The sequence below is a fragment of the Rhamphochromis longiceps genome, linkage group LG9, assembly GCF_057381845.1.
Source record: "Rhamphochromis longiceps isolate RC_006_pf linkage group LG9, R_longiceps_female_GT1.1, whole genome shotgun sequence".
NCBI lineage: Eukaryota > Metazoa > Chordata > Actinopteri > Cichliformes > Cichlidae > Rhamphochromis > Rhamphochromis longiceps.
This window is the reverse complement of record NC_140565.1, coordinates 36,123,079-36,150,912: the sequence shown is the minus strand read 5'-3', so window position 1 is coordinate 36,150,912 and position 27,834 is coordinate 36,123,079. Positions and strand designations below refer to the sequence as shown.

General features: G+C 43.8%; 3 protein-coding genes across 4 annotated transcripts; 2 read left to right on the top strand and 1 right to left on the bottom strand.

Moving 5' to 3' along the window:
- Positions 1–401: 401 nt before the first annotated feature.
- eci2 (enoyl-CoA delta isomerase 2) lies at positions 402–13,992 on the bottom strand. The gene is made up of 11 exons (XM_085417674.1): positions 13,811–13,992; positions 7,201–7,259; positions 6,816–6,919; positions 5,087–5,185; positions 4,688–4,879; positions 4,535–4,604; positions 4,149–4,251; positions 3,762–3,882; positions 1,865–1,954; positions 1,368–1,511; positions 402–920 (listed from the first exon to the last, which is right to left on the bottom strand). Exons 1-11 carry the CDS (start codon positions 13,864–13,866, stop codon positions 765–767), a joined length of 1,194 nt encoding a protein of 397 aa, XP_085273800.1. The 5' UTR covers positions 13,867–13,992; the 3' UTR covers positions 402–764.
- Positions 7,388–10,447, top strand: LOC146662810 (E3 SUMO-protein ligase ZBED1-like). The gene is made up of 3 exons (XM_085417661.1): positions 7,388–8,531; positions 8,794–9,055; positions 9,401–10,447. Exons 1-3 carry the CDS (start codon positions 8,350–8,352, stop codon positions 10,331–10,333), a joined length of 1,377 nt encoding a protein of 458 aa, XP_085273787.1. The 5' UTR covers positions 7,388–8,349; the 3' UTR covers positions 10,334–10,447.
- Positions 13,993–21,218: 7,226 nt separating the features above from the next.
- Positions 21,219–27,656, top strand: LOC146662808 (gamma-crystallin N-B). Of its 2 annotated transcripts, none has more exons than XM_085417700.1 (5): positions 21,219–21,677; positions 24,823–24,914; positions 25,867–26,023; positions 26,334–26,479; positions 27,136–27,656. In XM_085417700.1, exons 1-5 carry the CDS (start codon positions 21,522–21,524, stop codon positions 27,269–27,271), a joined length of 687 nt encoding a protein of 228 aa, XP_085273826.1. In that variant the 5' UTR covers positions 21,219–21,521; the 3' UTR covers positions 27,272–27,656. The 2 variants fall into 2 exon arrangements, with proteins under 2 accessions (XP_085273826.1, XP_085273827.1); XM_085417701.1 differs by lacking the exon at positions 21,219–21,677 and adding an exon at positions 24,068–24,222 and having other exon boundaries at positions 27,136–27,396.
- Positions 27,657–27,834: the final 178 nt, after the last annotated feature.

Below are 27,834 nucleotides of genomic sequence, written 5' to 3'. Positions count from 1 at the left end.
AACCAAGGAAATTTGTTTTCTTTTTTTAGTGTCCTCTCTCACTGTCCCTCTTCCTGTCTTTCTTCCCCTCCCTTTTTTCTCCCTGTCCTATCCCCCACTCACGTCTGTCCCATCTGTGATAACTTGAAATGAAATAAATAAATAAATGAATAATAAAGGTCAATCAAATGGACCAATACGACAAGGCCGTGATGAAGTAAATCCGTTGGGCGTCTTTGTTGACCTTCACAGATCAACTCTGACGGCTAAAGAACCAAACAGGCAAAAACAAAGACGTTTGATTTAAAGAATAAAGGGTAGAGAAAATTATGACTGTCAGACAGATTTGATATTTTCGTAGATTATAAAGTGTCCTTTATAACACAAACACAGACTGAATATTTACAGAGAAGACGACCTCATCGAGTGATTGTGAATTTATTGGACAAACAGACGTCGGAGAACGCTGAGCAGCAGTTAGAGTGTTTAAGGCACTTTACCAGCAGTGAGCACACTGAAAGCATCACGGTGTGAAAACTGAAGCTCAGACTCACACGGACTCCTAAAGCATCAGCTGAGGACAAAAGCTCTGTGAGCTTTAAGCCTGCGTTTCATTCACTGAGACCTGCTGCCACAGCCTCAGAGCCTCTGCACCTCCCTACCCCGCCCACCAGGTGGCGCTCACACTACAGATTGGTCACGAAACATCCTACAGTCTGCTCTAAGTCACTCTACAACATTTACAATTAATAACCATCATCTTCATCATACACGCCTCCTCTTCCTCAGAGCTTGGCCTTGGCCTGGAAGAAGCTCATGACGGCGTTGAAACACTCGTCTGACATCCAGCGCTCCATCAGGCGCTCCACCTCGGCGTCGTTCACGGCGTGCAGGCGCTCCTTCTCCACCGAGCGGATCAGCTGTTTGGACAGAGCCAGAGACTGAAAGAGGGGTGGAGACAGAGAGGTCAGAGGTCAGATTAAGCTGATTCGGGGCCTGGACTCGTTTCCCTGCAGACACAGCCGTCAGCATCACTCTGAAGTCCTTCATACACAGAGACCAGTTTCACCTCAGCGCTAACAGGACAGTAAGTATTCAGTTCAGTTTTATTTATATAGCGCCAAATCACAACAAAAGTCGCCTCAAGGCGCTTCATAGATACAGAGAAAAGCCCAACAATCATATGACCCCCTATGAGCAGCACTTTGGCGACAGTGGGAAGGAAAAACTCCCTTTTAACAGGAAGAAACCTCCAGCAGAACCAGGCTCAGGGAGGGGCGGGGCCATCTGCTGTGATTGGTTAGGGTGAGAGAAGGAAGACAGGATAAAGACATGCTGTGGAAGACTGTAAAGCAGTAGAGTACTCGAGTAAGTCTGTGTGTGATTACGTTGCGGGGCAGCTTGGCGTAGGCCTTCAGCCGAGTCCAGACCTCCGACTGGAAGCTGCTGTCGGGGAAAACCTCGGTGACCAGGCCGAGCTCACAGGCCTGAACCGCCGTCAGCTTCTTGTTGAACAGCAGCATCTCGCTGGCCTGAAGACAGGAGACAGTCAGAGAGCTCATGTCCTCTATGTCCAACCAGCAGATACTCATGTCACAGCAGTGTTACCATGGTTACAGTCATGTTTACTAACTGTGATGGTTTTAGGTCCGATGGTTTAAATGCTGTAAAATGTAACTAAAAATGAGGCAGCTTGAAATCAAAGAGATGAACTCAGTGTTTTCCTTTCATGTCATCCACAGAGGAACACTGTCACCGTACGACCTCACACATACACACAGAACGAAAGGAAACGTCAGTCCTAACAGCTGCCTGCAGTGTGCACAGGTTACCAGCAGGGGGCAGCGTTCATATGAGCACTGCCTCTGTGACAGTGTGTGTGTACCTTAGCAGCACCCATGAGTTTAGGGAAGGTGTAGGAGGAGCATCCCTCGGCGCTCTGACCCAGCTGACTGAACGGAGTGTGGAAGGTGGCCTGAGACACACAGAGGCACAGCGTCACCACCTGGAGCAGGTCGCTGTCACGTGACCTGAAAAGGTGTCTTTCATGGAAACTGGACGTTAAATTGTTCATTAACAATAACAATGAAGCTCTGCATCAACACCCAGCATCAGATAAATGAGGATAACACAGGTCTCTTATTTTTACTCACTGAAACCAGGAAAAACATTAAATAAAAAGTTTTCTCGTAACTCTTTTTAGTTTAATTACGTGTAGTTTCCCTTTTAAACTGAGATCTGCTGTCCTATACCTGAGTCAAGACACATATCAATCATATCCTGATGCACGCTCGACCGTCCAGGTAAGTAAATCTCCAAAAGTTGATTCTGTTCATCTGGACGTGTTCAGTGGGAGAAACGTTTCGTCATCATCCAGGCGACGTCTTCAGTCTCAGCTGACTGCAGGTTTGCAGCCCACTGAAGGAACAATGGGCTGGGAGGTCAGTTCACTGATCATGGAAGCCTACATCCACATGAACAGACTCCAGAGAAATACAGATAGGAAATGGGAGCAATTGTGGGAGTCAGTAGGAGGGGGGAGGGCACGGTCAGATGATCGTGTCTCACAACAGTTATGCATAGTTAGTGTAAGAAAATGGCTGTTGTGCATTTCTAATGACACTGGCCAAGAAATCACAGCAGCGTCTCTTCTTTCTCCGCAAACTAAGAAGAGCAGGAGCACCAGCCCCCATCATGTACACTTTCTACAGAGGCACCATCGAGAGCATCCTGTCGAGCTGCATCACTGTGTGGTTTGGAGCCTGCAATGCGTCCTGTCATAGAACCCTCCAACGCATAGTGAGAGCTGCAGAGAGGATCATTGGTGTCTCTCTCCCCTCCCTCCAGGACATTTACAGCACCCGTCTCACTAAAAAAGCCCTTTGCATAGCGGCTGATCCCACGCACCCAATGCAAAGCTTCTTCAAGCTGCTGCCGTCGGGGAGGAGACTGCGGAGTCTCCAGGCCAGGACCAGCAGACTGAAGGACAGCTTCATCCATCAGGCTGTCAGGAAGCTTAACTCCCTCCCGATTCTGCCCCCTCTCCCCTCCACGGTCTCACTGAACTCTGTCTCACACACACACACACACACACACACACACACACACACACACACACACACACACACACACACACACACTCTCTGACTCACTCACTGGCCTGCACCAGTTACCAGTCACTTTGTGGAGCATTGGACTGCCATTACCTCATAAGACTTTGTTGTTACACTATCTCTTACTGCATACTACTAAATCTCCATTTGCACTATCTGCCTATTTGCACTACTCTGCCTCCTTACTTGAATATTGTATATTGTATATTGCATAGCTTTTTTTTGTTATATGTAAAATTGAATTGTATTTATTTAAATTTTTACTTTTTAATTATTTTATTTGCATTTTTTAATCACTAGGGTTTGAGAGTAACGAAATTTCTATTCTCTGTATGTCCTGTACATGTGGCAGAATTGACAAATAAAGTTGACTTGACTTGACTTTCAGCAAAAACCCTGTAGGTGATGGAGGGAGATGGTGTTTGCAGCACTGATAATCATGCTGCGCTGCAGCGCCGTCAGAATAAACACGCACAGCAGGTCCAGCTGTGACCACAGAGGCAAGATCATCATCCAGGTGAGGAAACACACCTGAGTCTGCACTCAAACATCCTGAGCCTACGAGTCAAAGGTTTCATCATTATCATGTGACGTCTTCTGTGTGTGTGTGTGTGTGTGTGTGTGTGTGTGTGTGTGTGTGTGTGTGTGTGTGTGTGTGTGCGCGCGCACCCTCTCTGTGGCGTAGACCAGGTCAAAGAGGCCCAGCACAGTGACAGACACGCCCACAGCCGGTCCGTTCACCACGGCAACCAGCGGCTTGGGGAAGTCTATGTAAGCGTTCACGTACTTCCTGCAGAGAGACAGAGGAGAGCTCAGGGTTTCAGGTTTGGCACCAAATAAAACATCCTGACTGTGCGAGGCGGGAATGATTCAGGCTGATCTCTCCTTCAGGTCAGTTTGAGGTTCAGAGGTCAACAAGGAGACGACCTCACATGATGCAGATGACGGCGTGCATGCAGAGCCACTGTGATCCACGCTATACTTAAGGACATGAATACTTTGGTACTTTTACTCGAGTACAGTGGGTTTCCTGCTGCTTCCATCATGAACACTCACCTGAGCAGATCTGCACCCCGTCTGGCCATCTCCTCCACCCCGTTCTCCGGGATTTTGGTGAAGTTGGTGAGGTCGTTTCCACTGCAGTAGAAATCGCCGGCGCCTGAAACGTGAGAACGAAGAGAACACGCGTTCACTTCAACACGAGCCTGAAGGTTTCAGTCGGAGTTTAGTCCCAGCGAGGACGGACCGCCGCGTTTCCTCAGACTCATTCTCACCACGAACAGCAACAATCATTCATGATGTTCAGTAACATCTGCAGGCCTGATGATGAACCAGAAACGTTCACACAGCAGCACAACTTTATTCATTTGACTCTTCTTCCTGTCAGTGGTTTGTTCTGGAAGCTCACAGGACCTGACACACAGCCCTGTGTGTGTGTGTACCTGTAACGACGGTGATGACAGAGTCGTCCGTGGCCGCCTGCTCCAGAGCGGCGATGATCTCGTTGTACATCTGACAGGAAACACAGATATAAGAAGAAAAGCAGGTGTACATGTTTTTGTTTCAGAGTAGCTTCAGTCTGAAGCGTGGCTGACCTCGGTCGTGATGGCGTTCTTCTTGGCCGGTCGGTTCAGTTTGATGGTGGTGATGTCATCCTCCTTGGTGACCAACAGCGTCTCGTAGGTCGCACCGCTCCCAGCTGGCTGTGCGCTCACCTGGGCGGAGCTTCCAGTCTCTTCCTCCACCAGGGAGCCAATCAGGTCGCAGTACTTCTGTCGGGCTTCATCCTAACAGATTCAAACCAAAGAGGAAAGAACACAGCAGAGAGGCCTGTTAGCATCAAGAAGCTAAAGGAGGAGCAGATCTGTGAGCTCCGAGCGCAGCGACGCTCTTTCAGGAAAGAGCGTTAACCTGAAGTCCCGAGAGAATAAAAGACTTCCTACAGACAGCTGAGCAACGACCCTTCATCATTTATCTCCCTGCTGTGTTTGTACCTGTGAGATGGAGCCCAGAGACTTCCACGCGTCCCACTTGGCCTTGTTGACAAAGTCCAGCATGCCGGGTTTGGGAGCGTTGCAGGGACCCTGGGTGGCCTGAGCGAGGAGGAAAAGGAGGAAGAGGAGCAGGTGAACTTATACTGAAGTCCTTCATGAACCCACACACCAGGAACATTTACACCGGGGCAGAGTTTTGAGCATCTCTGTCATATGTGTCGAGCTCGGCTTCATGTTAGCACTCCGACGAGACGAAGTCAAGTCAACTTTATTTGTCAATTCTGCCACATGTACAGGACATACAGAGAATAGAAATTTCGTTACTCTCAAACCCTAGTGATTAAAAAATGCAAATAAAATAATTAAAAAAATTTAAATAAATACAATACAATTTTACGTATAACAAAAAAAAGCTATGCAATATACAATATACAATATTCAAGTAAGGAGGCAGAGTAGTGCAAATGGAGATTTAGTAGTATGTGGTAAGAGATAGTGTAACAACAAAGTCTTATGAGGTAGTGGCAGTCCAATGCTCCACAAAGTGACTGGTAACTGGTGCAGGCCAGTGAGTGAGTCAGAGAGTGTGTGTGTGTGTGTGTGTGTGTGTGTGTGTGTGTGTGTGTGTGTGTGTGTGTGTGTGTGTGACAGAGTTCAGTGAGACCGTGGAGGAGAGAGGGGGCAGAATCGGGAGGGAGTTAAGCTTCCTGACAGCCTGATGGATGAAGCTGTCCTTCAGCCTGCTGGTCCTGGCCTGGAGACTCCGCAGTCTCCTCCCCGACGGCAGCAGCTTGAAGAAGCTTTGCATTGGGTGCGTGGGATCAGCCGCTATGCAAAGGGCTTTTTTTAGTGAGACGGGTGCTGTAAATGTCCTGGAGGGAGGGGAGAGAGACACCAATGATCCTCTCTGCAGCCCTCACTATGCGTTGGAGGGATCTATGACAGGACGCATTGCAGGCTCCAAACCACACAGTGATGCAGCTCGACAGGATGCTCTCGATGGTGCCTCTGTAGAAAGTGTACATGATGGGGGCTGGTGCTCCTGCTCTTCTTAGTTTGCGGAGAAAGCAGCTGTTAGCGGCACACGCAAGACTCCAGCCAATGACAGGAGATCAGCACGCTCCCACATCTGAACGCTGAGCACAGTTTTACTCACGTCTCAAACCGGGACGACAGATTGCTGAAGAAGGAGCAGAAGCAGCTGCTGACCCCACAGCTGACCCCACAGCTGGCCTCTCAGCTGACCCCACAGCTGGCCCCACAGCTGGCCCCACAGCTGGCCCCACAGCTGGCCCCACAGCTGGCCCCACAGCTGGCGTAAGAATCTGGCAGGTGGCAGCAGTGAAGCTCAGTAACAAGATGGAGCGACTTATATTTTCCTTCACTACCAAATCTAATCAGTCCCACAGTAACACCAATTAAATTAGTTTTTTTACACTGAGGTTACTGAAAATTAGACTCAGTTTTATGAAGTTTTCATAAGTATCATTTTTTTAAGCCAATACTTTTTTTTAAAGGAGGACATGATTTTTTTTTTTTTTTTAAAAAGGTTTGACAAATCTGGATTAACCAATTAAAAACCTGCTTTGAAAAGCTCCACGTGAGAAATTTCCAGAACACCAAATGTCTGAATGTGGAACATCTAGAACGTGTGGAACATCTAGAACGTGTGGAACATCTAGAACGTGTGGAACATGTGGAACATCTAGAACGTGTGGGGAACTGGCACCTGTTTGAAGAGAGCGTAGATCTTCAGTTTGACCTCGTTGCCCGGGTCGTCCTTCAGCGTCGACAGTTTGCTCTTCGCCTGCTCAAACTGCTCCACTGTCACACCTGAAAACACGCAATGACATCATCACCAAGAGTCCCCGATCATCATCATCATCATCATCAGTACATGTGCTGTTTGAGCTCCTCAGAGAACTTACTGTGAGATTCTAAAATCCCAGCAGAAATAAACATGATACAAACCTGTTCTGGGCTCTGTCCTCTCCGTCCCCATAATAACACCTGTTTATAACTCACTGTGCTTTGAAGGCTCTCCTGCTGCTGTGAACATCATGGATGATGATGATGATGATGATGATGATGATGATGATGATGATGATACTCACCCATCATGGGAGACGCTGTGGTGTGAAACTTCAGGCTGGGAATGTTGGATCGGACTGAGCTGGAAACAGAAGCACACACAGTGTTTACAGAGCCAATCATGACTAACCTGACTCACACTTTCACTACAGCTTCACCCAAACAGGCGCAGCTCAGTGATGAAGACTATTGCTGTGGCTTCTTCGTCATTTAAGAGCAGAACCTCCATCTTCAGTGTGAATATGAGCTATAACATGCTAGCCCACCTGTCTGCTCACCTGTGACTAGGGTTGCCAACTGTCCCTTAAAAAACGGAATCGTCCCGTATTGAGCTAATAAGCGACGCACTTTGTCCCGTAATACAGTGAGAATCAAAAGTAGTCTATAAATGTTAATGGAATTAACGCTTTGTTTGAAAACATAATTCCCAGCCCCTCTCCTGCTTTGTGACCAATGAGCTGACAGCACACTTATGACAATTCGAGTATGACAATTCAGATTACCGCTCATCTCATTGGTCGAGGAAAGGTCGCTTACGGAGAAAATACCGGAAGACAACAGATGACCACAACAAGAAGCATGGCCAACAGGGAAACAAACGCCGACACTGCGGTGCAAGTCTCGGACGACGGTACACCTAAAGCTGGACATACACTGTGCGATTTTTTCAGTCACGTTATTCAGCTCCTGCTCAAACTGCACGATTGACTCGCAGGGGTTAGAAGTTCATAGGTCACGATGCTCTGATGCGACCTGAGTCAGGGCTCGAAAAATCGCTAGCCCGACGTCCCGGGGCTAGCGATTTTTCCAGTCGGGCTACCAAAACCTCTCTCTGCTCTGCCCGTCAGGCTATTGTAGGAAGGAAAAATATATGTCAATGCTTTTGCATTCTTTCGGAAATGTGGCTGGGTAATTATGTCATTGGCATCGGTGAGTAGGGCTGCCACGATTAGTCGACTAGTCACGATTACGTCGACTATCAAAATCGTCGACGCCTAATTTAATAGTCGACACATCGTTTAAATGCCGTAAAATCCTGAAAGGTGCAGGAATAACAGTAGGATTTAAGAGTGTAATAACGGACTGAAACAGAAGATGGCGGAAATGCACCTACAAGGATACCGTTAAACGCCAAAGATGAAGAAGAAGAAGAAGCAGCAGTCTCCGTTATCATGGCTACTCGGCAACGGAACTCGAAAGTCTGGGAGCATTTTGACCAAACAAAAGAAAAGAAAGTCCAATGCAAAATCTGCAAAATGGAACTTGCCTTCCATGGCAGTACAATGGCGATGCACGAGCATCTAAAAAGGAAGCACGTCGTGGCATCCGACGACGAAGTGGTACAGTCGTCTCGGTAAGCTAATTGGCTAGTTAGCTGCTAACATTATTATAAACAGCAAGCTGCTAATTATTTGTGCTGTCAGCGTTAATCTCGTTAGTATGATGTTAACGCCATAACCGCATTAACGCGGCAAATCCCCGTTAGTCAGTGCCATGCAGCCCTCGCACCGCGTTTTCGCGCTAACGGGGATTTGCCGCGTTAACATCGTATTGACGAGATTAACGCTGAGAGCACTACTTATTATTGCTTATGTTAATAGCTGTTAACATTACAGGACTGCTAAAAAAATACGTTCGTCTTCAATGGACGACTTTGTCACCAAGCCAACAACATGTACACCTCGGCAAGCAGATGTCCTGACTGAATCAATCTTGAACATGTTGGTGACGGACACGAGACCCCTGTCTATGGTTGATGATCAAGGTTTCAAAGAGATGATCGAGCAGTTCAACCCACATTACCATGATAACTACCTACCAGGCCGATCCCACTTCACCAAATTGATGGAAAAGAAATATGATGCTGCCTTTGAGAAGGTTGGTCTCTCTTTCTCTCCACTCTCTCACACCACAAACACAAAATAGCAATTTGTATTAGAATTTAATAAATTTCATGATGAAATAATATAGAGCTTGCTGACTGAGGAACCAATAAATTAATCTTGGTTAAAGCATGTAATGGAAAGTTGTTGTTGTTTGTTTTTTTTACTGATATGTTGAATGTTTATTGTTTAACATACGTAAGTGTATTTGATGTAACTGAATTATTCAATTGGTAAATTCAAATCTTAATGCATAAACTGACAAGCATTATTAATAATGAAAAAATATACTGTAATATATTTCCCTAATGCTTACTATTGTTCCATCTCATATCTTTAGGTAAAGCAGACCCTTGGTGGTGTCAAAGGTTTCTTCACCCTGACTGCTGATGTCTGGACCAGTCGTGCAACAGAGGCCTACCTTGGTGTGTCTTGCCATTTCCTGAGTGAAGATTGGAAGATGAAGAGCTTCATCCTTGATACCATGCCTCTTGAGGAGAGGCATACTAATGCCAATATAATGACATGGATGGAAGAGGTGCTAACAAAGTTTGACATCTTGCCTGCCAAAATAAAAGCAGTAGTACATGACAGTGGTTCCAATATGGTGGCAGCAATGCGACTTCTTGAAGAAAAACATGGATGGGCCTCTATCCGCTGTGCTGGACACACACTCCAGCTCATAGTCAATACTGCTCTCAAAGAAACCACCATCAGCAGAGCACTAGGTGCTGCTAGGCAGCTAGTGGAGCACTTTAAGAGAAGCGAGCTGGCTAGTACAAGACTAAAAATGAAACAGGAGCAAATGAATGTGAAGAAAAATACACTGATCCAAGATGTCAGTACAAGATGGAATAGTACATTCCACATGATAGAAAGACTCCTCGAACAGCGCTGGCCTCTCACTGCCACTCTTTCAGATCCCGAGGTAACGCCAAGGGGGAAACACTACTTCGACTTGAAGCCAGAGCAGTGGGTGCTGCTTGAAGAACTGAAGCAAGGTTTGGCACCTTTTGAGACTGCTACTGTTTACCTTAGTGGACAGAAGTACACAACGGTTTCAGGTCTTCCACAGGTGGTCAAAGGGCTGACACGGGGCTGTACACCACTATCAAAGCTAGCTAAATCTTTTCTGTGCATTCCTGCAACCTCCACCCCATCGGAGCGGATCTTCTCCACAGCAGGGAACATCTGCTCTCAAAAGAGAGCAAGCCTTTCTGCAGAACATGTAGAAAAGCTAACTTTCCTGGCTATGAACAATAATCTCGTGTAGATTGCTATACTGACTATATAGTCCCAAAGTTCAATATAGTTGTGAGGACTGAGCACAAAATGCTATTTTGTTATATTTGTTTTCGGGTGGCTTCAAACTTGAAATTTCATTAAAAGTTTAATAAAGTATCATCTTGTCTTTATTTTTAGTTTCACATACCTTAAACACTTAAAGCTGTAAGCTAATGATAGTTATATAAGAGCAGATGCTGCTGCTGCAATAATCTGTACGTTTTACGTCCAATGGATGCATAATCTGATTAGTCGACTAATCGCAAGAATAATCGGTGACTAGTCGACTATCAAAATAATCGTTTGTGGCAGCCCTATCGGTGAGCCACTGTCAATATGTGACATATTGAAGTCGCGTTTGAATTTGCACTTGTTTTTTTGCTTTCACTTTGCAATCGTGCGAACTGTGTATAGAGAGCGACAGCACTGATCTGTGAGTGATGATAATTTGTGCACCAATTCCTCTGACATCGTCTTATTAATCGTTAGCTTACTATGCAAACATGACAAGTGAAATCTCCCGCAGCTTAAACATGTGAGAGGTTGATCGCGCAGAGAATCGCTGAGCTTATGTGAGTGCATGTGTAAAAGCAGCAGGATATATATTTTAGTTCTGCTGAGCCAAATAAGACAGGTCAGGGTGAAGAAGTGACAGCCAAAGAAAAGCTTACCACAAAACGGAGAAGTTATGACAAATCAGACTATAAGGCAAAAAGAAAGAGCAGCTTTACAAATGTCAGAAGGAGTCCGAACCACAAAAGAAGCACGTATTCTCGGAAAAGTGGTTGCAGGAGGTGAGCTGGCTTCAAACAAATGATGAACGCACAGAGATGTGGTGCAGAATGTGCCGTGAAAATCCCACTCTAGCGGACAAAAACAGCTTTTTATATGGACGCAAACGCGCACTGCAACTTCTTATCTGGTGCGTCTTTTATTTTGACAGCGAATGCGCACATGCGGACCACTTATATGCACCCGTGTAAATAACATAATGTTCTGCCGGGTGTGTTGTTGGTTTTCTCTCGATTTCTGAGTCGACAAGCGCCTTTGTTACTGGGACCAGTCATTTTAAGAAAGGCCCACATTAGAACCCATGAGAAATGCAAGAAATGCATTATTGCTCAGTCTGCAATATCTTTCCCAGAACAAACACCAATTGCAAATAACATACTAAAAATAAACCTGAAAAATCTGTTTAGAACAGCTACTATGTTGCAAAGAGTGAACTACCACTGGCAAAATTTAGCAGTCTTTGCAAACTTCAAAAAGCAAACGGCCTCGATCTTGGTTCCACTTGCCTCTTACCCGCGACTTCAGTGGAAATTTCAAATTCAGGATCTGACACAGACTGATTCATGTCCTACACAGTTCTTACAAGTTCATAGAAATTTCTGTTCAATTAGAACCAAGTATTTGAGTTGATGATTGTAATTTTTATACAATGTTGTAATTTGTGTTTCAACAATTTTTTGATTAATGTTTTGTTTCCTTTACAATATTATACTTTAATGTATAATATTGTAAAGGAAACAAAACATCAATCAAAAAATTGCTCTCTTTTTTATTCGGGCTACTTAAATTTATTTTGGGCTACCAAAAACTGAAGAGTCCCTGCCCGAAGGGCTACCAGGGATTTTGAAATTTTGCGAGCCCTGTGAGTGCTCACACTGTGCCTCCATAAAATGAAGGTTATAACAGAAAATCTGTCGCTCTCTCTGTCTTTCACTCACACAGACACACCACCACCATCAACTCTGCTAAATTGCTAATGAAAGACATTGATCAGGCAGCTGTGATTGAGCAGCAGTGTAAATCCAACTATTTTCATGGTTGTTGTGGTCGTGATAATTTTGTGAGGCCACATCGAAAAGGCTCGGATGAGCCAAAGTTCTACAAGTTGTGCCTCCATCGCTTGTGTCCAGATCACACGCTGCACTACCGTGCTGCTGCATCTTTTTCACTGACGTTTACGTGTTTGTGCGTGAGCAGTGTGAGCGGCTGTGGTGACACCCTCACGAGCGATTGATGATCGGGAGCTGGTCGTGAGGTGTTAATCGCTTCTCGTTACCCCACGTATACTACACGCACGATGAAGGCCAAAATCGGGCCGATCACCAAATCGGTCGCACGACTCAAAAATCGTCTCAAAATGGGCCAAAAATTGCACAGTGTGAGCCCAGCGTTAGAGCAGCAATGTTTGTTGCTCAGAGAAAGAAAAAAAGGCTGCAAAAGCACAGGGAGGACTGGGAAAAGGAAAACACCTGGCTGGGAAAATGCATGATAACACCTATAAAGCGCACTGCACTGTGTGCCGGCGCACTTTTTCCATAGGCATGCTTCTAGTGGTGGCACATGAAGAACATGAGGGGCGTGAAAGCTCGGGGAACCCTTAACCAATTTTTTGTCCACCAGGCCACGGCAGAAGCAGATATGGTATGTAAACATTGGGGTTAATATGGGCATGTGCAGTGAATATCAGCGCTATGTGGCCAGAAGTGTGATAATATAATTTATTTTGTGTAATAAACAACTGCAAGGATAGATGATTACAACAAATAGATGACTAATACATAAAAGTAATACATAGATGAATAATGATGATGAGTTATGATGCGTAATCATGGGAACAAGCGGGTTTACAAACAGGAGCAGCTGATTAGCATTAGAAAAGCAGAAATAATACCTCAGCTGAAGCCAACTGTACTAAATGCACTATATGTGCACAGTTACAAGAATATTTTTGTTCTATTGTTTTCTATTAATTTATATAATTTTAAGTTAAGCAGGACAGAGTTCTTTTAAAGAAAGATTTACTTATATTCTCAAAAGTTAAGCATGACAGGCTTCTGTTTAAGAAAGAGACCTGTTTTACTGTGTTAATGTTGTCATTTTGAGCTAAAAATAAATGGCTAAATGATCATTTGTTTCCCATACGGTCATATCACAAAGAATATGCATCTGCTTAAATCAAATTCAAGTCAAATGGTTAAAAAATAATTTTACACACAAAAAAAAGAGCTACCACACTGGGAAGGGTGAAGACAACTGGGTCGCCCGGCCCTGGCCACGAGGTGTCCCTTATTTATCTTTCAGGGAGTTGGCAACCCTAACTGTGACCCGCTCACTGAATGAACAGAGGATGAAGCTGAGCCTCATCTTCAGGTCATGTCTGAATGTGGAGCAAAGGTCGTGGCTAGCTGCAGCCATGCTAGCTGCAGCTAGCTGCTTATATAACAGCTGATATTTCTCCGCTTTGAGCGCGAGCAGCGCACCTGTCAGCTTCAGCCCGTCTCTGTGTGACACCTGAGTCTGACAGGTGTCGTTAGCGGTCAGGTAACCACAGACCCCCGACACTCAGTGCTAACAGCCATGCTAACTGTTAGCTTCCTCCAGACTTTTCTAACTACAGTTAGCATCTAAACTTCTGATTCCGCCTGAAACACCCCGCGGGCCTCACCGGTCATACCTTGTTAATGTGACACGGCGCCAGACAGCGGAGCACCTCAGCGTGACGCCGGCCATTAAAGCGCAGATCCGGGGGGTCCAAGGTTCGGAAGGACGGGCTAAGGCGGTGAAGGGTTAACTAGCGTCGCCACAGTGGAGCTAATCAGCGGCTAACATGTTTACATCGCTGCTCCCGCCCACGCCGTCATCTCCTGTTTTCCCATTGGTTAAAGAGAACTGCTGCATGTCTTCCTCTCTCTCTGTTTCCTGTCAGTCCTGACTGTATAATAATAATAATAATAAACTTTATTTATAAAGCACACTTAAAAACCAAGGGTATGCCAAGGTGCTTAACAAGTAAAATAGAGTATATGAGGAGGATAATAGAAATAGGACCAAAGCAAGTACTAAATATGCAAGCAGATAACTGTCACTAATACATAGGAAAGCAACAGGTACAGAGCAAACAAGAATTTAAATGAGCATACAAGTGCGTGATATAAAATCATAAAAGAAATATTAACTAGAGGGAAAGGCAAGATTGAATAAGTGGGTTTTTAATCGTGATTTGAACAGTGCAATGGAATCAGATGCGCGGAGGTCGAGAGGAAGGGTGTTCCACAGTACCGGGGCAGCCAGAGCAAACGCACGGTCACCCCGAGACTTCAGTCGAGATCTGGGTTGGGTCAGAAGTAGTTGAGTGGCAGATCTGAGTGTTCTAGCAGGAGTATGTGGTTTGAGAAGTTCACTAAGATAACTTGGCGCTAATTTATTAATAGTTTTGAAAGTAAGAAGTAATATTTTAAATTGAATACGGTACTTTATGGGCAGCCAGTGCAAGCTAGCTAGGACAGGAGTAATATGGCAAAATTTCCTGGTACCAGTTAAAAGGCGGGCTGCTGCATTTTGGACTGTTTGCAGTCTAAGAAGAAGAGAAGAGGGAAGACCATAGTACAAGGAGTTACAATAATCCAACCTGTATCTATGGAATAACGCCAAAAAATAAATAAAGTCAGCTTCAACACAGACTGAGCTCACGTGATTTGATTTGATTAGTAACAGAAACTAATAAAATGGACAGACTGTATATAAAAGATGGCTGTAGCGCAGTTGTGGAGCCTCTTGCTGCCGCCATGTTGCTTTCTGTGTCCAGAAGTGACCATATTTAAGAGGTTATCAGCTGATGTCAGCATCACACAGACACAGGTACCTTCTTATTGAGTAACACCCAATCAAAGTCCTCAAATTTCACTAGGGCTGAACGATTATGGAAAATAATCTAATTGCGATTTTTTGCCCCAATATTGCAATTGCGATGCGATATGCGATTATTTTTTAAGGTCTTTGTCTTCTGTATTATTAAACAAAGACAAGCAATACATCATATAGTATGGCCAATACTATATTACATTAATTTTAAACTGTTCTTTCCTGGAAGACAGACCTCTGTTATGATGACATGAGGTGATGCATGAATTGATGACTGACATTTTTATTTAACTTCTTCAATCACAACAGTATATTTGAACATACACAATAGTTTATTTTTAGCTTACAAACATCTGAGCATAAAGTGCTGACAAGGAACCCTGGTGTAAACATTAAAATGAAAGTCAGTACAATGTGCAGATTGCAGAAATATACATAAACAAAATCAGTGGCTTTACCACACTCAGTTTTTCGACATCTGTGAACTACTAGACAGTCATTCAATTAAAAAATAATATTAAATAAATAAAACTAATAAATAAAAAATACACACATCTTACTGATCTCTGCAGTCAGTAACATTACACATAAAGTGCAAACATAATAGCAATTGTATAAACACACACACAAACACGCCTTTAAAATTTAAAGGCGTGAAATTGGACGGTCTAGTTCTGATTAGCGTCACCGCTGTCTCGGTGGAGTTTAATAAACTCGGCCGTCTGCTTCTTGCTATCTAAAATATAACCAGACACTGGTGTAAATTCTCGACTGTCTCATACTTCTGTTTAATAAGTTTTCTGTTTGACGTTTAGTCAGCTGTGTGAAAACCAAGGAGGAACCCACCCGGGGGATTAATAAAGTTTTATTTTATCTAATCTAATAACTTTAATCTCAGCCAAACCGATTTACTCACGAACAAACAAAACACTGAAAAAAGCCCAACAATAACATTTTTAGGTTGTCTAAGTGACTTATATATTACGTTTAACCCGAGCAGCGAAACTCCGCGGTGATCTGAAAATGATGTGCCGGGAGTTGTGCCGTTCTCGGCCGCATCAGTAACCCTCGAGCTCCCGGCTAGCTGTCGAGCTGGTGGGTAGCAGACGCCTCTGAAAACGTCGAAGCACTTTTGCAAATATGGGATATCTTGATAAACCGAGCAGATATTTGATGTTTACACAGCTACTTTCTCGCCTGAAAATATGTTAAGTTTATTTTGTGACCCAGAAAGATTAGTAAGAGTAATTTTAAAACTTAGTAGCGGCCGCCATTGCTGGAAACTGGAGTTTGGCTGGGCCGCGCTATGAATTCTGGGATATGGTAGGCCACGAAGGACACACCCGACCCATCCTTCAAATTCGGGGAAAAGGAGGACGCATTTGTCGGCTACATTCGGAGGAGTCTATGAATTTGGACAGCCTTCGGCGCGTCGCTGTGACGTAATCGGTCTACAAATGCGGCCTCAGGAGGATGCAGCCCATGAATTTGGACATGTCCAGAGTATAATCGCAGCCTTTGCGGTTAGAAAATTGCACTTGATCATGTCGCGATATTATCGCAAATGCGATATATCGTTCAGCCCTAAATTTCACTGTGCACAAAACCTGGAGCTCCACATTGTTGGATGCTCTGTTACCACAGTAACCTCACAGCAGCCATGTTATTGTTCACATGATGTCATTAAACGCTCCAACAGCCCAAACACGGTCCAGAGGTGCAGTTCAGGTGAAGCTAGCAGACAGCTAGCAGCTACAACCACCTGTGTCACCATCCACCTCTCAGTCAAAGAGGCCACGCCCCTAATAATGCAAACTTCAAGCCTTAATACGATTTAAACAGGTGAGTTAGAAACAGGTGTTATGAATGCAGATATTATCTCTGGACATCAAACAGTCTGTGAGCATGATTTTTTAACCTTTATTGGAAGAAATGATCAAATCCAAGTCAAACAGACCAGAATTGTAACAATTTACATTATAAAGATGGTGAAGCAAGTCTTTGACTTCAAAGGGAGAAAATAAAGTATCTGGGGTTTAATATTAAGGAACATAGACCTTTTGACAGAGGCAGGAACATTAGAATAACAAGTACTTTGTGGTTTTACTGCATAGTACAGCAGTTTTTTTATTCACATTTGAAATAAGCTTAAGTGACTTAAAATATTGACAAAATGGTAAATGGCCTGTATTTATTAGAGATGGACCGATCCGATATTACGTATCGGTATCGGTCCGATACTGACCTAAATTACTGGATCGGATATCGGAGAAAAATAAAAAATGTAATCCGATCCATTAAATATCACGAAAGCACCTCACAAAACTTGCAACACGCCGTAACTCGCCTCAGAACGTTAGCACGTCGGAGCAGTATGCATCACGTGATAGAGCGGCTGTGGCATGCGGACCTGTCGGTGGTCTGGATAGCATGTGGAGCTTCGCTAGCAACCCGGCATTTCATCTCCGACAAAGTTATCCCCGAGAGAAGTAAAGCAAGTGTGTAAGTCCATCTCTGAATGTTTGTAAAGCATTCCCACGTTAAGCTTAACGAGCGACTGCCTCTCGCTCTCCGGCTGCTACTTCAATCATGAAACTGCTTAACGATCAGCTGATCGGCTTTTCTGTCTCGAGTCCGTCTCTCTTGTTTGTTTTTGGTCCACTTTGCACCAGAAAGAGGAAACCAGTGGCTGAACAACAGCAGCACGTTTAAGCTTGATAAGCTGTTGTTAGAATGTATTTAATATTACTTTCTACTCGAGGATCTTTTTCTACGTAGCTGACGCTGGTAACTGTGCAGGGGCGGATCTAGCAAAGTTTAGCCAGGGGGGCCGATAGGGCATTAACTGGGAAAAGGGGGCACAAAGACATACTTTTCTTTCTTATTCTCATTTAAAATGTCGAGCTTTTAATAAATAATTATCTGACACCCAAAGTTTTAATTTGATGTAAAATGAATAGAAGTCCATTACTGTATATAGTGACTGTTAAGTCTAATATATATACCCTAGTAAGCTATAGTACTTTTTCCTTTGGGAAGGTACCATCTGTGCAGTCTGCAATTTTGTTGAAGAAAGATGTTGAATCTATTTAATATTTCTTGAAAAATAATTGATTTCTGTGCATTTTTTTTTTTTCACACTGCATCAAATTAAGGTTGATTACGTCGATTAAGCATCATGAGGTGGAGCGTGAGGGGTGGTTCCCTATTTTTTATTTATTTATTTTTGTTGTTGCTGGGAGTTGGAACCCTATTAGTTAGGTTGCTTAATATTTACGCTAAGTACTCTTTAAAATACCAGAATAGGGAGGATGGTGTAGGTTTAAGTTTATTAGATTGATCAGTATTGCTGAACTATGAAATATTTTTTTTGTATACAGGTATAACAGAATAGCTTTAGTGTAGTTGTTGTTTTAAACTTGAGTATGAACTTATACAAAATGCAGCAAGATATTTAAAAAACAGTTTTGTTGATTAAAAAACACTATATCGGATTCATATCGGTATCGGCAGATATCCAAATTTATGATATCGGTATCGGTATCGGACATAAAAAAGTGGTATCGTGCCATCTCTAGTATTTATACAGCACTTCAAAGGGAGAAAATAAAGTATCTGGGGTTTAATATTAAGGAACATAGACCTTTTGACAGAGGCAGGAACATTAGAATAACAAGTACTTTGTGGTTTTACTGCATAGTACAGCAGTTTTTTTATTCACATTTGAAATAAGCTTAAGTGACTTAAAATATTGACAAAATGGTAAATGGCCTGTATTTATACAGCACTTTACTAGTCCCTAAGGACCCCAAAGCGCTTTACATATCCAGTCATCCACACATTCACACACTGGTGATGGCAGCTACATTGTAGCCACAGCCACCCTGGGGCGCACTGACAGAGGCGAGGCTGCCGGACACTGGCGCCACCGGGCCCTCTGACCACCACCAGTAGGCAACGGGTGAAGTGTCTTGCCCAAGGACACAACGACCGAGACTGTCGGAGCCGGGGCTCAAACCGGCAACCTTCCGATTACAAGGCGAACTCCCAACTCTTGAGCCACGATCGCCCCCATAAAAAAGTAATTGAAGAAGACGGTAAACAGAGGAGAGGCATCTTCCACTTACATGAATGAATAAAACACTTACACAGCACTATTACAAAACTGACAACATCTGAGATTTCAGAGTCCAGGTTGTCCATAAAGTAAAGAACATCCTTACATGTGAAGGCAGGTATATTGGAAATTCTGAGTGAAAGCCAGCAGAGTATTTCAAACCAAACTGCATCAACGTGCTGACATTTGAAAAATAGATGCTCTAGTGTTTCTGGATGAGAAGAACAGAAAAGAGTCGGACTCGAACTTAAACCTTTTATACAGGATAAACGTCAGATATGATTCTGAAGTGTTTCTTTCATTTTAGGCACAGGTGGCTATTTTAGGTAAGAAAATGACTTTTCTTTCAACGTGTTATCAAGGTGATGTCTGACATTGACATTATAGTTACAGAATACAGTTTGCTTACAGGTATTAGAGATTAACTTATTACTAAATTGTCCTTTATTGAGGTGTCATTGTCAGTGAAGGTGAGCTTGTTCTTGTTAGTGAACACTTTAAAGTGTTTACGATGGTATCGCTTTACAAACCTTATAATTATTAAATGAAACGTCTATTTTATACTTATCAATAAATTCTTCGTAAGATAGCAAGTTTCTGTTTTTATCAAGCAGATCAAAAACAAACACACACCGCTATCATACCAGTCTGATTTAAATAAGGAGTCTTATTGATGACTATGACCCTGCTATTCCACAGCACAGGATTGTGGGTGAAAATTAGTTTCCCAACATTCAAAGCTTGCTTATAGAAACTAGACAATTTAAGAGGAATCTCAGATATTTCAAAATCACATCTGAGCAGAAAATCTACCCTCGAGCTTATTAAAGAGTTTGTCTGGATTATGGCACCACATAGACTGAGGGAAATGCAGTCGTTCATCCATCTGAGCCTGAACGCAGCAATAATGGATTCAAAGTCTAAAGCTTTCAAGCCCCCGTTTTCATAGTCTTTAATTGTGATTTGCGTATATGATGTGTTTTATTCTTCCAGATAAAGCTGAATAAAATAGAATTGGACAGTTTGATCATTTTGGGAGATGTAAAAATTGAATAACAGGGATATGTGAGTCTTGAAAGTCCTTCTGCTTTAGACAGTAAGATACGACCTAATATGGATAAATCACGTGTTAGCCAGTGATTAAATTTTTTTTTAAACTACATTTAATCTAGAAGTTATGTTATTATTCTCTCCATCATTAATATTCTTACTGATTATTGAACCAAGGTATTTTACTTCCTCTTTTACTGGAATATTGTTAACAGTACTTTGATTACAGCTGTGTACAGCTAAGATTTCACATTTTCTAAGGTTTAGTGTTAAGACGGATGCTTTGAAACTGAAAGGATTTTATTAATTGCAGTAGAGACCATATTTACATTCCTTAGAAATAAGGCAGTGTCGTCAGCACATTGACTAATTTTAAATTCTTTATCAAGAATGTTTATTCCTTCCACATCTGGAGAGAGTTTGATATAAATGGCATTTCTGCTGCAACAATAAACAATAACGGGCTAATAGGGCATCCCTGCCGAATGCCACGATTAATTTTAAAACTATTAGAAAACCCTTGATTGAGAGCAGTTCTACTTGTTATATCTCTGTACAACATTTTCACTACACTAACAGATCTGGGACCAAAACCCACAGCCTCCAGAGCTTTAAATAAAAAATTATGCTCCAAAGAATCAAAAGCTTTAAAGAAATCAAGAAATAAAATAAGGCTATCATGAGGAATTAAATGATTGTAATCCAACATATCTAATACTAAACGGGTATGATGATGGATGTGACGTCCTTTTATAAAGGCTGACTGTGTCTCATCTATTATTTGAGTTATTCCTATTTTTAATCTGTTGGCATAGAGATGAGCTAACAATTCATAATCACAGCAAAGAAGTGTGATACGTCTCCAGTTATCTAAAAGGACAGAGTCCTTGTTTGGTTTAGGAAGTAAAGAAATTATTCCTCGTTTCACAGTTGGAGAGAGCATCTGATCATCAGTGTTGGGGAGTAACGGAATACATGTACCGCCGTTACGTATTTAGAATACAAAATATGAGTAACTGTATTCCGTTACAGTTACCGTTTAAAAAGGTGGTATTCAGAATACAGTTACTTTGTTGAAATAAATGGATTACACTGCGGTACTTTCCCGTTTCATATTGTCGCGGGTCAGGACTGTTTGGGTTTTGTTTGACAGCTACGTTCTGTTGTTCCAGGCGGCAGCGTTACGGTTGCCATGGTTACAGGGCGACGCTCTCTCTCTCTTTCTGCGACTGTGTGTTTCCTGGGTGAGAGAGCGCCTTTTCGTTGTTGTTGTTGTGCTAAGCTAACAGGCAGAATGCTACAAGCATAGCTCTAAAGAATGTAGCATCATGGGCAGTGTAGTCGTGTTGCAGGGAGAATGGACTGCCATACACGTTATGTGTCTGTGAGCGCGAGGAGGGAGAAAAAGGGGAGTGGAAAGGTACGAGTTGTCATCGAGGAAAAACGGGAGCTGGAAACATGTAAATATAATAATAACCACTGCAGCCAAGAAGAGAGCCTGACGAGCCCAGCTGTAAGTAAGCTATTAAGACTCGACTGTACACCGTGTTCCTGTTTTCCTCCGAAAACAATAAGTTCCGTTGGAGCAGTCTTTCAACGCCTCTCTCTGTCTCTCGCAAGAAAAGTTGACCCACACAACAAAGTAAAGCTATTTTTCGGCTACGAGCCGACAGGGACCCCGCCGTATTAGTCAGAGGTCCCTTTACTACGGTTCGGAGTCGCGGACCTTCAGTAATAGTAATAAATCACACAACAACATTCACGTTGTTGTAAAAAGCATGATAATATTGTAGCGGGTCAGGGCTGTTCGGGGTTCTGCTTGTACAGTTATGTTTTGTGTATGTTGCCATGGTGACGGGTGACGCCCTCTCGCTGCGACGGTGTGTCCTTCCGGGGTCAGAGGGCGCCCTATGTGTGTTGTGGTTGCCGCGCTGAGCAGTTAGCTAGTGGCAGTGCGTTCTTCTGCAAATGTAATAAACGGCTGTGCTCCCTGGCTAGCTCACGGGAAGCAAGACCAAACGATACCTCCGTCTCCTCCTTGTCTGAACTCGCCACAATATATTAAGTAATCCAAAGTATTCAGAATACGTTACTGTCATTGAGTAACGTAACGGAATAGGTTACAGAATACATTTTGGGGCATGTATTCTGTATTCTGTAATGGAATACATTTTAAAAGTAACCTTCCCAACACTGCTGATCATTAACACATTCATTGAATACCTCTAATAACAAATCTTTAATGTCACTCCAGAAATATCTGTAAAATTCAATCGTGGCTCCACTCGCCATCTGGGAAACAGCAGCATCCAAATCTGTGAACATGCTTATTTAAACACGTCTCTGCGGCTGACTCACTGCTGCCTCTGCTGGACATCAGGGGAACTGCAGATGCTGCCTGTGTAGAAGCCTGTAAACCCCGTCGAGCAGAGCACGATCAAAAGTCTGTGACTGTGGAGTCTGAGTGCAGTGAACTCATCGGCGTGTTCAGGAAACCAGCCTGAGACCATCTGAGCTCTGACACGGAGCTTTGGCAGCCTGAGCCCAGGAGGCTGTCCTGACAAACAGCTGACTGCGATCATGTGACCACAGTCAGAGCTGCAGGTGGTTAATGTGCTTTCATTCTGCCTGTGTTCAGCCTGATCCTCAGAAAACCTGCAAACACACCTCAGAGAAACGTTTATAATGTTTCATGTTTTAAACATTATAAATAATATTTAATGTTGCTTCAGGTTGAAGGTTTCAGCTCAGAGAACAGAACAAAGCTTTGATTCGGTGCTTCCTGTCTCGTCTCAGCTTGGTGCAGTGTTTCCATCAGCTGAGAGCACCTGACAGGTACGTCCTCTGACTGTCCACCTGTGTGCTGACAGGACACATACATCAACTGTAACCACACAGGTGAGGACGCGGCGGGAAACCTACCAGCAATAAAAACAGGAAGCACAACAGCAGTTACCAAAATAAAACAGGAAGCGGAAACACAGGAGACACGAGGAGGATAAAAACCAGAAAAAGAACCACACACAGGAAGTAGAAACCCAAACTGTGGTGGTAAAAGTCACCTGTTCACCTGCCGAGAGTAGCTTTACCTCAGCCTGAGGTTCACTGCTGCTGCTGTTGGTGCTCAGAGAGATGAAGACGTCACATCAAAGCAGGACTGAAGCTCAGCTCCTGGAAAAGTTTAAATAGTCAAAGAAAGACTGAACGAAACCTAACAGCTGCATCAGTGCAGGCAGTGTCAGTGACGCAGTATTAGTACTGTACTTTTAGGAATACTTTTACTGCAGTAAAGGATGGCAGTACTTCCTCCTGACCACAGCCTGTTTGTGTAGAAACGTGACGTGTGCAAGATCATTGAGCTGCAAAGCTGCGGCCAAGCACTTTCTATTCACACACACACTCACACACACACTCACACACACACTCACACACACACACACACTCACACACACACTCACACACTCACACACACACGCACGCACACACACGCACACACACACTCACACACACACACACACTCACACACACACTCACACACACACTCACACACACACACACACTCACACACACACACACACACTCACACACACACGCACGCACACACACGCACACACACACTCACACACACACACACACTCACACACACACACACACTCACACACACACTCACACACACACACACACACACACACACTCACACACACACTCACACACACACACACACACACACACACACACACACACTCACACACACACACACTCACACACACACACACACACACTCACACACACACACACACACACACACACACACTCACACACACACACAGCAGAATCAGCAGACAGGTCTGGATGAACTGAAAGCGTCGAGGCAGCAGAAACCTTTGAAGCCGACGCTTTTGTCCGGGGGCCTCGGCCCTCGGCCCGCCGCGCCCCTCGGTCGCCCCCCTTCCGTATAAATTGGGGTGTCCAACTTTTTCTCTGTTACACTGTGTGTGTGGTTGCGGGCCAGGTTGGACGACATCCAGCGGGACAAAATGTCACAGTACTCTGGAAAGGTGAGTGAGACCGACGAGGATCGCTTTGAGCTCTGTTTCAGTCTGAGCTCTGAAGCTGAAGATCAGGCTGCTTAAAATAGTCAATTTTTGAATGGAGTTTGGTGTGAAGCTCTTCACAGCAGCAGGACATTTAGTTTTTAAAGACAAGAACAGAAAAAATAAATCATCATCTGAGTTTCACTTCACATTCATGTGAAACATTAAAACGACAGTTTCTGTTTTTGTTAAAACTTCACTGTTTGCTGTTGATGATGTCACTTTAATAAAGCAGCTGGGGTCATGTTTAAGACCAAACAGACGTCGCTGCACGCTCGATCGTCCTCTAAGCCCAGGATCAGGTTACAGAGCAGTAAAAATACTCAGTTACTTTCCAGCCTAGATTCAGAAATGTCATTCATTGTTATTTATTCGTGTTATTCCATGTTAGAGACATCAAAGACTAACAACCTGGTGAAGGATGGAGATGATTCACATGACAGAGTCATGATAAATTCAGACCTGTGAGACTGGAGGCTTCAGATTACAGCAGGAACTTCGTCCTGTCAATCATTTTTAAATAAAGTTTTATTGAATGAAAGCACGTGACCGTTTGTCCTGCAGATTACTTTTTATGAGGGGAAGTGCTTCACCGGCAGGAAGCTGGAGGTCAGAGGTGACTGTGATAACTTCCAGGACCGCGGCTTCATGAACAGGTAACTTCCTGTTTTCAGGTGTTTGCTTTCTCTTTTTTTCTTTACTGAAGACGTTTGAACCTGAACTGAGTCAGAGCAGATCTTCAGTCGCACCTTCAGTTTCTCTGAGCTCAGAAACCAGAGTCTGACTGATCAGCTGATCAGAGGAAACGTAACAGCTGGTTTTATGTAATACCGCTCTGAGCCACGAGGGGGCGCAGCCTGTCAGTGTAACTGTAAGCAGGTCATGAAGTCATGACAAGTACAACAAATGTCAGAAACTGAGAGACCTGCAGCGCACATCTGGAAACACATGTGTGGAATCGCTGCCCCCTGGTGGTCACATTTATATTCAAACCGTGTGGACGAAACTGTTTCTGCTTTCAGCTTCTGAAATTCAGGCGAGAGCTGATATTTCTGACGAGCCTCTGAATACTGATACGAGGTCAGTGTTTCAGTTACTCTTAAGATTTTTCTAATGACATCAATGAAAACACAGAAGAACAGAAGCTTTGTGATTTCTGGCCGTACAGGAAGTCTAAACGTTTCCTTTTTAGTGACAAATAGAAACACATATCAAAGATCTGACGTTCTGCAAACTCAAAGATGTGAATTTGATGACCAACAGTTTTCACTAACAGCACAAACTCAGACTGAAGTCCGTCCACACAGAAACCATATTCAGCACTTTTTTTTCTGACCTTATCAAACATTCAGCCGCTCTTCATCAGAGGAGAGCACGAGGCCGACATCATCATCATCATGGTCAGGATAAACTGGAGTTCTTGGTGTAAGTGCTTCCTGTTTCCTTCAGCTGATCATCACCTGAACTCCATGACTGCGTCTGAGCAGCAGATGATCGTGCTGGGACGGAGGATGAAAAAGTTCTGACCAGTTAAACCTGCTGATGGTTTCAACATGTGACTGAGCACCTCTGCAGGGTAACATCTGGAGCCTGTCTTTGTCTCTTCAGGGTGAACTCGATCCGTGTGGAGAGCGGAGCCTGGATCTGCTACGACCACCCTGACTTCAAGGGCCAGCAGTACATCCTGGAGCACGGCGAGTACCCAGAATTCCAGAGGTGGAACTCCCACAACGACCACATGGGATCCTGCAAACCCATCCGCATGGTGAGCACCTCTGACGGAGTCGTGATTGTTTAAAGAGCACGGATGAGGTGATCTGACAGATCTGAGATTTTACTGCTGTTAGGAAACACAATTTCATCTTCTTTTTAATTCACACTTTTAAAAATGTCAGAGTTTGTTTTTCATGTGTTAGTGAAAGACTGACTCTGTGAGTCTTTTCCACTGAGGGGAAACCATCTTTTCTTGCTTTGGGGTGAAGCACCTTCATCCTGAAGCTACAGCTGCTCCGTCCGGTCTGTGATGTAGGTTTTGTTGTTGGATTCTGACCTAATCGTGTCCGTCTGTCCGGCAGCACGGCGAGCACTACCGCATCGAGCTGTTCGAGGGCTGTAACTTCTCCGGTCAGTGCGTGGACATCTGCGACGACTGCCCCTTCCTGCAGAGCCGCGGCTTCTCCAAGAACTGCATCAACTCTGTGAAGGTCTACGGAGACGGAGCGTGAGTTTCTCCTTTACCAGAAACCTTAACGCTGATGTTCCTACTCCCCAGGGGATAGACTTTGGTGACCTTTAACCTGAGATTAGTATTAGGACAATATTCCTAACATGCTAACAGGAAATATTTATCATTCACATTCAAAGTAAAGGTCGGTTGTTGACATATTCCTGCTCTGCAGAGGATGAACTCTGTAGACTTTATTGCTGCTGGCAGCTTAGACTGTGGGGCTCATTATTTATTATCCCCAGATGATGAAATGTGACACAGTAATGTTCTTGTTCTTGGAAGTTTTGGCTGATGATTGATTTGATTGATTGAGTTCAAACTTTAGCTTTCAGGATTTTTCACGCTCATGTCCCCCTGAGGATGAACCCCACCAGGCTTATCTTATTATTAGACTTCTCACCTGGAGACCAGTAGAACTGTTTTTCATCCTCAGCTTAATTTTTCTATTTAGTGCTAATGTTAGCATGCTAACAACCTAAGGTTGGATGTGTTAGCATGACTTAACATAATAGAAAAAAGTCTAAAGATGTTTTAAGGCGGAATATATTTAAACATCATTCTGAATCCTCCTTAACAAAAGTGTGACAGGTTAATAAAAGCATGTTCCTCACTTTAACCCCGCCTCTCTTCCCTCCTTGCTCCACCTCCAGCTGGGTGATGTACGAGGAGCCAAACTTCCGTGGCCGCATGTACATTGTTGAGCGTGGAGACTACTGCAGCCATAACGAGTGGCAGGCCCAGAACCCCAACATCCAGTCCATCCGCAGAGTCGTCAACTACTTCTAAACCCCTCTGACCTCTGACCCCCAACCCTGACCAGCCCCCCTCACCTGTGACTGTAATCATGTACGATAAATAAACTCGGACTAAAATAAGAAAGCAGGTTTTTTATCAAACAGTCTGTGTGTGTGTTGATTTGTGTGGCCACACCGACACCATCACATAAACAGGTTTTCATTCCTGCTGTGACAAAAGAAATTATAATCTGGATTAATACAGATAACAGAAAATATCTGTTTCTGACAGGTGGAGAGTTAATTGAAACTTCTGACAAAGTTTTAAAGATGTATTGTGGTGAATCCCACTGATGATATAAAAGACTCACAAAAATTCATGTATTCATATGATGCACTAAGTGTTAGAGGGTTAGAAGAGTCCAGGACCTTTAAATATGTCTGTGAAGGTTTGCAGTCATCCAGGTCAGAGTAATCTAAGGAGCTTGGCAGAGAATCCCAGAATTTTAAGCCCTATGGGAGTGTCCCTAAGAGGGTCATGGACCCACTACTGACCCTCTTAGGGACACTCCCATAGGGCTTATAAATCTGGACTCTCTACCAGTTGCTCTTAGA

Bases quoted from the DNA above. Each gene is read 5' to 3' on its own strand.
- LOC146662810 (XM_085417661.1), top strand. From the start codon at position 8,350: ATGGCTACTCGGCAACGGAACTCGAAAGTCTGGGAGCATTTTGACCAA. The intron at 8,532-8,793 runs GTAAGCTAATTG...TTAACATTACAG, and splicing joins GAAGTGGTACAGTCGTCTCG to GACTGCTAAAAAAATACGTT. The intron at 9,056-9,400 runs GTTGGTCTCTCT...TCATATCTTTAG, and splicing joins ATGATGCTGCCTTTGAGAAG to GTAAAGCAGACCCTTGGTGG.
- eci2 (XM_085417674.1), bottom strand. From the start codon at position 13,866: ATGGCCGGCGTCACGCTGAGGTGCTCCGCTGTCTGGCGCCGTGTCACA. The intron at 4,880-5,086 runs GTACAAACACAG...TGAATCTGTTAG, and splicing joins CTCTGGGCTCCATCTCACAG to GATGAAGCCCGACAGAAGTA. The intron at 1,955-3,761 runs GTGCGCGCGCAC...TGTGTGTCTCAG, and splicing joins TGGTCTACGCCACAGAGAGG to GCCACCTTCCACACTCCGTT.
- LOC146662808 (XM_085417700.1), top strand. From the start codon at position 21,522: ATGGACTGCCATACACGTTATGTGTCTGTGAGCGCGAGGAGGGAGAAA. The intron at 21,678-24,822 runs GTAAGTAAGCTA...TTTGTCCTGCAG, and splicing joins AGAGCCTGACGAGCCCAGCT to ATTACTTTTTATGAGGGGAA. The intron at 26,024-26,333 runs GTGAGCACCTCT...TCTGTCCGGCAG, and splicing joins CCTGCAAACCCATCCGCATG to CACGGCGAGCACTACCGCAT.